Source organism: Pseudorca crassidens, chromosome 5 (genome assembly GCF_039906515.1).
Source record: "Pseudorca crassidens isolate mPseCra1 chromosome 5, mPseCra1.hap1, whole genome shotgun sequence".
NCBI lineage: Eukaryota > Metazoa > Chordata > Mammalia > Artiodactyla > Delphinidae > Pseudorca > Pseudorca crassidens.
In genome coordinates this window covers 67,925,833-67,937,374 of record NC_090300.1, presented here as the reverse complement: position 1 = coordinate 67,937,374, position 11,542 = coordinate 67,925,833, and the positions used below count along the sequence as shown (strand labels likewise).

Genomic DNA, 11,542 nt, shown 5'->3' with positions numbered 1-11,542 from the left:
ACAAGAGGGGAAAATGTCTCAAATCACACTTGATTTCAACACACCAAGCCAAACGCCCACAAAGAATGAAACTATTTTGAACTCATCATTCTGCACATACATAATATCAAGATGTGCATAAAATTGTGTAAGCAGAAATGTACCTGACCTTTTATTGAAAAGGGGAGGAGTCACATATCCTGAAAGGGTTGGGACCTGCCTGCAGTCTCTTGGGAGCTTCCTGTTGTCACCACGCCTCTGGGTTAGTTATCTGAGCTCTCTCTGAGGGGAAAGTCTAAGACTGGGAAGGAAATCATTCTTCTTGTGAATGCGACACACACTGTCTCCAGTTTCCATATGCTGAGATTATACTTCCTCATCAGTTTGATGTGCTTGGTGAGATCAGGTTGGTCATATATTGAATGGTTTTCTTAATTATTTAAAAAATATTTAGTATAACTGTCATTTTATCATCCCAGTTCCTTCACTGGACTTCTTAAGTTTCACACAGTGATTTTTCAGGAAAGAAGATATGGATTAAGTGAAGTTTTGAATTCTGAAAAAACTTTATTTTTCCTCAGTAGTAAAAGAAACGATTATTCCTTTGAATTAGCTTGTTCTTCTGATGTACAAAACTTAAATATGCCGAAAAATCTAGTATTTTTTTCTTTCATAGTTCATTTTTCTGTGCCTTTCCACTTCTATGAAATAAGATCATTTATTTTCTGAGAATTTTAAATTTTATTTTACTATAATATCTAATACAGAGAGGACAGGTTTTTACAGCTTTCATGCATCGTGTTTACTTAAATTATTTTTATTTAAAAAAACATGATTTTATATGTGTAAACCTCTTGGAATGGTGCCTGGCATATTGATTACTTAAAATTGTTAATCATAATGGAGAAATAAAAATTAAAACAGTAATGTACACAGCAAGGTAATAAAAATAAAGTGAAATGCTTTTTTTTTTTTTTTTTTTTAAAGAAAAGCTCAACACTTCTCAGCTTTTTAGGAATCCAGTACTTTTTCACATAGTTTATTGTAATGAAGACTGGTACAATTTTTCTGAAGGGAAGTATGTTATATATTAGGACCCATAAAAATGTTCATGCCCTTTGAAACTAGTAAAACCATTGCTGGGAATTTGTTCTAAAGAAATATCTTGTAAAAGAAAAACAAAGAACCTATATACAAAGAATGATACTAACTCTGTTATTTATAATAAGTTAAAACTAGATACAGCAGAAATGTTCCTACATACAGGAATGGATAAAGTACAGTGTAACAACTTTTAAAAATATGTAGCCATTAAAATAATACTGAAGCTGTGCAGAAATGTGCAAACATGTTTATAACATAATGCAAAGTCAAAAAAGCAGAACTCAATTTTGTAGATAAACTAAGATTACAACTATGCAAAAATCGTGTGTGTATGCCTGTAAATAAAGTTTAGAAGGGAAATGGAAAATTAATATAGTTGTATTAGGATTTCAGGCTTATAAATAACTTTTTCTTAATTTGTGCTTTTGAAGTTGATTTAATAGTAAGTTAAAATTAAACTAGTGATGATATTTTAAATTGAGAATTCAACGTTTTAAAGTTTGTGTGTATTATCACTTAAAAAAAAATTTTTTTTTGTTCACGAGGCATGGGGGATCCCCGGCCCCTGAGGGGACCAGGGATAGAACCCTTGTCCCCTGCAGTGGAAGCACGGAGTCTTAACTACTGGACTGCCAGGGAAGTCCCTAAAATTTTAAAAAATAAAATAAATTTAGAGATAGCTTAAGGGGAGTGGGAACTAACCTTAACACTAAAACCTGATGGTAATTTGTGAGTACTTTCTTCCAGTCTCCCATTACATATCTCAGTTTAAAAAGCTGGAAATTAATTTTTTGTGACCCACCTTTTTTAAAAAATGTATTTTTAAATTAATTTTAAAATTTGAAGTATAGTTGATTTACAATGATTCAGGTGTACAGCAAAGTGATTCAGTTCATATATATATATACATATATATATGTATATATATATATTCTTTTTCAGATTCTTTTCTATTGTAGGTTATTACAAGATACTGAATATAGTTCCCTGTGCTATACAATAGGTCTTTGTTTATCTATTTTATATATAGTAGTGTGTATCAGTTAATCTCAAATTCCCAATTTATCCCTCCCCAACCTTTCCCCTGGTAACCATTGACCTGCCTTTTTACTTAATGTTATCTCATCAGTAAAGTCTTGTTTTAAGTCATTCCATAAGACCCACTGCTGCATGATAGAATCTAAGCAGATAGATATACATCACAATAAACTTCCATAGCTAGAAAGAAAAAATATAAAAAACATAATTATAGCTGTAAGCTAAATCCGTACTTCTCAGTATCTGCAAAACCGTGAACTGAGAACTTTCTTGGGGGAGGGTGTTGAATAATATGCAGAAAGTATTGATCACAAATACAGTGACTTTTTGTTTTTCCCTTCCTTGGCTTGCAGTCCAAAAATTAGCAAGTGATTAAGATGTGACTCTGAAATCCCAAGAATATAGGTCACTTACTTTCAGAGATTTTTATTTTGTTGTTCTAACCTTTGTGAAATCATGATAGGAATGTTTGCCATACTCTTACTAGCGTACAAAGCAATGGCTAGCAAACTCTAGTGTGCACTGGAATCATTTGGGGAATTTGGTAAAAAATGCAGAGACTCTATCTCCAGAGATCCAAACTCTGGGTCTGGGGTGAGGTCCTGGAATCTGCATTTCAAACAAACTCACAAGGTTTTTCAGTTTGTAGGTGGTTCAAGGAACACAGGCTGATAAGTATTCTTCTAAATTAAGGCTGCTTGTCATAAGTATTTTACTTATTTATTTAAAATTTATTTATTTAGGGCTGCGTTGGGTCTTCCTTGTTGCGTGCGGGCTTTCTCTAGTTGCAGCAAGCGGGGGCTATTCTTTGTTGCAGTGTGTGGGCTTCTCATTGCGGTGGCTTCTCTTGTTGAGGAGCACGGGCTCTAGGTGTGCGCGGGCTCAGTAGCTGTGGCTTGTGGGCTCTAGAGCGCAGGCTCAATAGTTGTGGTGCACGGGCTTAGTTGCTCTGAGGCTTGAACCGGTGTCCCCTGCATTGGCAGGTGAATTCTTAACCACTGCGTCACCAGAGTAGTCCCTGTCATAAGAATTTTTAAAAGTTACTCTGCCATCGATATTTTGTCCTGTGGCAACTTGTGTAAAACTAGGTAGATATTTTCCTAGAGAAAATAGCTCAGTGCCAAAATTAGAGAGAGAATTGTTTCCTCGGATATTGGAAGCTCTCTTCAGATTGATTTATAACTCTGTGTGTGTGTGTGACTCATCCTTCTCCAACACAGAGGAGACAAAGGTGAGTGAGGGGGTGGAGTGTGAATGTGCGTATTTATGCACGTGATTAAGAGATGAGAGTGAGGAAATCAGGCATCTCATTTGTTTTCTGGGGTATATCCTAAAGAAATCCAAGCTGGTGGTTAAAAGCAAAGATGTCCTTCCGACCAAGAGGGTATTTGGCCTGTACGCTTCTTGCCTGTCTCTGCCTTGGGTAAAAGAGAAACAAAGATATTCCAGCAGTTTTGGCTCTGGCCAACTGTGAACCCGTCACAATCTGGCTCAGGATGGATTTTTAGTGCCAAATTCAGTGTGGTTCTCTGCATAAAAAAAAATAAACTTTTCAGATGAAAAAAAAATCAATAGAATTTCATTGTAGGGACATGTCACCTCCCCCTTCTCCTTCTCTCTTCAAAGTAGGAGTCCAGCTCATTTTCTAATCTCTCCAACTCAAAGTTTCTGGGCTAAAGAGGTGTTTATTTCTGAGACTTTGGGAAGTTCCTGCAGAACAGTGTTTTCAGGCAAGCCTAAGAGTGTGCTCAGACGTGGGTTTCTGGAAAGCTCCTAACTCCATCAGTTAACGTGTGGTGAGCTGTGTGTCCTGGGCACTGACCGGCATCCACCACCGGCAGGCAAAATACTCAACAGTGTATCCCTTAATCTAGGTCTGAATCTCAGTAAATATTGTCAGGCTGCATGGAGTCAATATACCTGTCTGTGGACCTCTGCTCTAAAAAAGTTATTCATACACATTTGCGTCATGTTTGGAGGTGGGGAGAATGAGAGCTTGAGCCCACCTCACAGCCCAAAACTTGACATGAAAGAAGTGTGAGTCAGGGCCCTGCCTGTTGTACTTCCTGACTGGATATGAGGTAGCAAGGTGAAATTAGGTGGAATTTCACCGCTGTCACTGGGGGTTGGAGATTAGTAGACTAAACTTCACCAACCATGGGTCATATTGAGAGGTTTTGCTCATTGACTCTCATAGAATCTCAAAACCATCTCTCTTTTCGCCCACTCACAATTGCTTCATTGGTGGCTTATTTCTATCTACAATTCCATCTTCTCTCTTCACAGACACCTCTTTGGATATGAATGAGGAGTTTCCTCTTTCTGCAGGAGTTTTCCCCCAATCAGAGTTGTGGGAGCTGAAATCAGTTCCTCCAAAGGCAGGTAGAAGCTAAAAAGCCAGAACTGAGCATGACTCTGAGATAGCATGGGCAGCTTCATTTAGCTGCAGGGCAGTGTGTCTTGCGAATACAGAGTCAAAGGATCCCTTGGAAGTTTCATCAGAAAGGAAGCGAGGTTGTCAGTGATCAGTCTGAGGGCATCACACTTTTCTATCCAACTGGGACTCATATAAAATAAGTCAATCTAGGGAAACAAATGTCTCCCTGTTTTCTTGGCTGTAGCCTAAAGAAACATAGCTGGTGGATAAAAGCTAGGAATAATCTTTCCAGCCAAGAGGGCATTTTGTCTAACCAACCCAATTTTATGTGGTAAAGGTAAAACAGAATAACAGCTGTATTAATCCCTAAGTCTGAGAATAAGAGTGATTTGTTTTGCACAGGAACAGCTACAATCCCTCCCTCACAGCCAACGGACTGACCAGAGTGGGTGGCGGAGGGGCAGGGGTGCCTTATTTAGCCTGCAGTGGTAGAAAATGAAGGTCTATCAACCTCAGTTTCCAAGGGGAAAGAAAACAAATTGGAAAACTGGGAGCCTGATTTGATTGCGACAGAAAAAGGGAAACTTCTGCCCAGTCACTTCCAAAAGACTTTTCGTCTTTTTTTTTTTCACTCTTTCCATGAAATTACAGGAGCCATTTTTAAGAAACAGTTTTATTGAGATATAAAACACATACCATACAATTCACCCACTTAAAGTGTTTTTTTATATACTCACATATATGTGCAACTGTCACCAGTCAATTTTAGAACACTTTCATGACTCCAAAAAGGAACCCAGTACCCTTTAACTATTGCACCCCATCTCTCCATCTCCTCCCATCCCCCAGCCCTAAGCAACCACTAATCTACTTTCTGTCTCTATAGATTTCCCTATTCTGGACATTTCATATGAATAGAGTCATATAATATGTGGTCTTTTGTGACTGGCATCTCTCATTTATTGTATTGTTTTCAAGACTCATCCTTATTGTAGCATGTGGGACTATGTTTGTTAACTAACAGGTATTTAATAGCAAAAACACCCTGCTTGATATAAAGGTGAGAAAACACCTATCTAACCAACATTCTAATTACAAGAGTAAAGTATGGTTATTTTCAGGTCTTTTAATTAAAATTTAAGAAAAAGGAAATTTCTTGATATATTATTTTTTTTTAGATTAGGGTTATCTTTTGTTCATAAGAAAGTCCTGGAAATTTGTTTTCTTAAGTAGATGCAAGAGGCATCCTTTCAAATAAGTTAGTTTGCAGATCTTAGAATTTCATTTCTAAAAGGAATGCTAGAGTTAGCTAAATGGCTAAGGAATGAGGAATCAACACCTCATTTTAATATGAGAAAACTGATGACCCAAATAGGTTGTTTGTTTACCTTGTTAATGACACAGCCAGAAACAAACACAGTCCTTTGGCCAGGGAGAAGCACTGTCACCTGTATACTGGTTAATAAAGCTTCCCTTTTCCAAATCCTTGGTTGGATTAAGGAAACTAAAATGATGGAAGGGGGACTTCCCTGGTGGCACAGCGGTTAAGAATCCGCCTGCCAATGCAGGGAACATGGGTTCGGGCCCTGGTCCGGGAAGATCCCACATGCCGCAGAGCAATTAAGCCCGTGTGCCACAACTATTGAGCCTGCACTCTAGAGCCCATGAGCCACGACTACTGAAGCCCATGCGTCTAGAGCCCATGCTTCGCAACAAGAGAAGCCACCACAATGAGAAGCCCGTGCACCGCAGCAAAGAGTAACCCACTGCTCTCTGCAAATAGAGAAAGCCCGTGCGCAGCAACCAAGACCCAACACAGCCAAAAAAAAAAAATGATGGAAGGAAGGAATTTATTGAGCACTTATTTTATATCATATCCCACACTGTGATTTACTTATTTTATTTAGTCTTCATAACAACCCTAAAAGATCACTACTATTAACCAAACTTATCATCAACATCATCATCAATTACTAGTTTTTTGGCATCTATTATGTATCATGTAATGCTTTAGATACTTCATAGGTATTTTCTCTCATTCTCACATCAGTCCTGATGGCAGGGCTGGGATTACAGTGAGGCGAGTGAGGCACTCACGAGGTGCAAAATTTAAGGGTGGAAGGGACACCAAAATAGTCATCAAGATCAGTCATATTTATGACTTTTTAATGCAATAAAAATATTTTATTTTTGTGATATTTTAATGCAACATTTAAGTGATATTTTAATATATATATAAATAACATTTTACTACCATTTAATGTTTAATGCAAACAATAATCTGCATATCATTAATAATGCATATTATAATGCATAGATGATATTTTATTTTATTTATTTTTTTCATAGATGATATTTTAATGCAATATTTTTAAAAGAGCAAAAATCATTGCAAATATATGATGAACAAAATGTCAAAAATTTTAATAAGATATTGATTGTTTTACAAGTCTGTGTTATTGTACAACAGAAAAAATCATCTCTACTTGGCTGGAATTCCTGAGTCCATGACAACTCACTTCATTGCTAGGCGGTTTATAAGGGTTGACAATGGTGTATGAACAGATTAAATAATGAAGGTTTATTTTTCACTTGTTTCAAAATATGGGAGGATATTTTGATAAATATATATTTATATAAATATGTATATTTTTATGCTGTGGTTTTTCTTTTGCCTTGGGCTCAATATGGCTCTGCAAAGCACCGCCTGACAGATTGGCACTATTATGATCATTTTATACATGCAAAACTGAGACCTAGAGAGGTTGGGTAATTAATTACCAGAGGTCACATAGCTAGTAGGCAATGGAATTGAACCACAAACCTAGGTTTGTCTCCAAAACCCAAGCTCTTTCCAAAACTGTGTTGTGTTTTTGTTTAAGACATTAGACCAGGGTTGGCAAACTTCTTCTGTAGAGAGCCATATAGTAAATATTTTCAGCTTTGTGGGCCAGTGGTCACTGTTAAACTACTCGTCTTTGCCTTATAGCAGGAAAACAGCTGTAGGCAGTACGCTAATGAGCATGGCTGGATTTGGCCCATGGGCAGTCATGCACTGGATTATAAGAAAATATCTCAGGCTCAAATACGTTATATCTGAAGATGCTATAGCCAGATTTCCCTGACATCCTACTTGAATATGTTTCTTTTAATTTAACAGAGGGAAGACAGTAAATGATAATCAGGCCTGCCCTACATAGGGGTCTGAATTCATCACTGGATGGCAGACATCACCCATCCAATTGTAATTTTCCAGTTGTCAACAGGAAACAGCATTTCAGAGGGATTGAATTTCAAACTAGTCTGAAGAAGAAAGGCAGAGTTTCTCCTGTTTCAAATAAACTCTAGTAGAAGAGGTTAAGGTTTAGAAACCAGTTTAACACGTTCTGCGGTTCTTGATTGGGCTGTTAATACTACCTCTAAGCAAACTTGACTTTGTAACAAAACAGCAAAATAACCAACAAGAGGTTTGCTTTCTGAAGGCATACATAGTAGTTAATCATTTTAGTAATACCAACATAAAGTAAAATGTAAAGAACTATATTTATGAGGGTGAATCATTTTAACAAATTTGCTATTCACATATATCTAGTCCTTGCATGTTCTCCAAATTGCCTGAGAATTTCAGGCCCAAAGACAAGACAAGTTCCTGAGCTTGGTGCTGGGGACGCAATACTAAACTAAAAACAATACAGTGCCTGCCCTCAGAGGAGCTTAAACTAATTTGTAACATGGTCCAAAATAAGATGTGTAATGTTTTCTTTTTAAAATGTTATTAATTCTGAGAGGAAAAGCGTTAATAACCTGAGGCAATTTTAAAGAACATTGGAAGTGGAGTGTATGACCCATTGTTGTTTGCATATGATTTTCCAGGCCTGTTACCTGCAGATATATTTTTATATAGTTTCAATCATAATACATGTGCCATTTCATACTTCATTTATTTTATAAACATTACATCATACACTCCTTATAGCATTTATATGGCTCATTCTGAATGGCTGAATAATGTGTTAACAGGTTGATATTCATTTATTCAGGAAACATTTATTGAAGCCAACTCCAAGCCAGGTGCTGTTCTTGGCACTGGGAACATAAGAATGGATAAACGGACAAACAGATCAGTCATCTTGGAGCTTCTGTGCTAGTAGGGGAAGTTATTTCAGAAAAGGAAAGAATGCTTCAAGTTTGTGGTAGGAAAAAGACAAGTAACATTTAAGGGGAAAAGTTCTCTGGAGTGGAATTCAACACAAGAAGGAAGTAGAAAAGCATATTATTTAAAGCCAGGGCATCATTTAGGCCAAGGAATTCATTTACAGATATGAATAAACTTAGGAACTATATTACCCACTAGCCACTTTTTTTTTTAATTGAAAAAAAAGAGTCAACTTTAACCAAACTGCATCCAGGAATGTCTCCAAACAATCGAACAAAGCAAAATGATAAAATTGTCCTATTGAAGAAACCAAGAGTTTCTACCAGCCCCAGAGCCTCTGAGGGTTAAGCAAAGAGCAGCTCATTCCTGAGGCTGGTTCTGTCCCCCACTCAAGTTTCTCATCCCATGAGCAGAGTTGGGGATGGGTGAAGGACCATCCACTAGCCCGTCTTGAAAAGACAGCAACAGCCAGTCACCCAGGGGTGAATGGAGAAGGCTAGGAAAAGGACTCACTGTGAGCAATAGTCTCGTATATTATAGAACTAAAACTACATAGCCAGGGAAATATGGTCCCAGAAGATAATTTTTATATACACTTCATCTTTATTCACAGTAGTTCATGTTCTGTAAAGGCACTACAAGCACTGAAGTAGCAGTTACTGAACCACTGCTCTTAGAGGGAATATAGGGTTAGGTTCCTGTGAGCCTCTGCTTATGACATTTTAGTTGACTGATCAATACATAATCTTATTTTATGTGTGTTTCTGTTGAAAGACACCTTATTTAATATATATTGTTTTTAAAATATTTATTTATTTATTTATCTACTTAATTCATTTATTTTGGCTGTTCCGCGTCTTAGTTGCGGCTCACGGGATCTTCGCCGCAGCAATGTGGGCCCTTAGTTGTGGCATGCGAACTCTTAGTTGTGGCATGCATGCGGGATCTCGTTCCCTGACCAGGGATCAAACCAGGGCCCCCTGCAATGGGAGTGTGGAATCCTACCCACTGGACTACCAGGAAAGTCCCAATATATAGTGTTGATTTGCTAACATTGAACTCATGGCCAGCACTATAACTCATACCTGAACAAAGCTTATCTCACACTCACATTTTCTCTGTAAGGTACATCACAGCCTTCATGAGTTTAGAAATGCCAGCCAGCACTTGAGGACTATGTCTGGGGGATTTTAAACAGTGAAATCACCAAGAAAAGGCACAAGAAGCAAAAAACATGGCAGTAAGAGGCCAGGTAAAGGACATTTGCTATGAGAGCTGAAACATGAAGGCAGAGTGTCGCCGTGTTTGACCTCAGCTGAGAGTGGTGTGTGGGGCAACTCAGATTTTTTGCCACTCAGCACCTAGCCGTGAATAACTGGAAAAGCCCCTCAAGTATTGATTTTGGGGGTTACAAATACATTTGGGTTTTATTTTAGTTCTTAGGTAGAGTGTTTATTGCTGTGCTTTATCACAGATATTCTGCATTCTTCTTTTAATGTATTAAATATTATGTAATTTTTTTATTTATTAAAACTAAGAAAGGTTTGGCCCTCAAGGGCTCCCAGTCTGCTGCTGAGGTCTGAGTGGCAATCACACTCCTCTTCCGTCTGGGTTTCAACCAATTGAGAACTTGACCCAGGGCTAAAAGTATCAGCTTTATTGTTGGCATAGCTGGATTTGAGAAAAGTGGAGGTCAAATCGTTTTCTCCTCCTAATGCAAACCAGAGGTCCCCTGCTGACCTCTCCCCAAGTGGCAGGGTGTACCTGCCACCAGAGAGGAAGAGGAGGGAGAGAAACCACTTAAGGGAAAAGGAGAGAGGGGGCAGCCCTCCTCCCTGGGGAGTAGAGTGGATGTCCCTTGGACGAGGCACACCCAAACTACCGGGATGCCGAGCAGGGGTGACAAATTCTTGTTTTGGGGTGTTACAAATAAATTTCAACGAGTAGGTGAATTCACAAGTATGAAATTCACGAATAAAGAGGATTGACTGTATTTTGACAGTGTTTGTGTGAGTGTGTGTGTACGTGTGTGTTCTGGAGAAGAGGTCAAGGAGGTTATACAATACAGGAGGCAATACAAGTGCAGTGACTTTCTTATCTTTCTTGGTAGGGAATGAGGAGCTAGAATAGATACAGTAAATAGAATAGAAGCTCTCTGTGATTGATACACTAGGAAATAGAGGCTTAAATTTTATTTTTAAACTAAAAAAGGAATCACCAGATGAACTAAAAGTAATTTTATAACTAATAAAAATCAGGAGGTAGAGGGGAGAAGTATTGAGTGTGCTAATGCCCTCATCATTTATAACAGAGGGTCATGAGATACTGTCTCGAGTTACTAAAGCAAGGACTAGAGCAGAATAAGGAAAGATAACTGTTCTGACAAAGGTCAGCAGCAGGACACATGGCAGAAGTTAAAAATATGCCCTACAACAGTCTGAAATACAGTTTCCAGGTGCCCAAAACTCCTTGCCAGGAGTTCACATTGGAGGATAAATAAATCTGAATAAATATTGCTAAGTCTGGAGCAGTTCTGCATGTAGTCTATTTCTGACCTACAGGCTACACCTTGACATCCCATGAAATAGAGATTTAAGTGTTTCATATAAAGTTATAAAGGTCAATGCCAGAAAAAATTAAAGCGGGCTATAAACATCCCAGTATGAGAAAGAAAATATAAACGGGAATAAAACAAAGAAAAGAGAGACAGGGGAATCTGCATAGCAAAAGCAATGGCCTTTTCCAGAGCACAATGCTGTTGTAAAAATAACTAAGGGCTTCCCTGGTGGCGCAGTGGTTGAGAGTCCACCTGCCGATGCAGGGGACACGGGTTCATGCCCCGGTCCGGGAAGATCCCACATGCCGCAGAGCGGTTTGGGCCCGTGAGC

At 38.3% G+C, this 11,542-nt stretch overlaps 1 protein-coding gene across 2 annotated transcripts in view; it reads left to right on the top strand.

The window, feature by feature from the left end:
* Window positions 1-236: 236 nt before the first annotated feature.
* LIPH (lipase H) overlaps window positions 237-11,542 on the top strand; it is a 45,794-nt gene continuing 34,488 nt past the window's right edge. For both annotated transcript variants that reach the window (XM_067737244.1, XM_067737243.1), the window contains exon 1: window positions 237-385. In XM_067737244.1, the coding sequence (XP_067593345.1) occupies window positions 337-385 (49 nt within the window). In that variant the 5' untranslated portion in view covers window positions 237-336. The remainder of the gene's footprint in view (window positions 386-11,542) is intronic.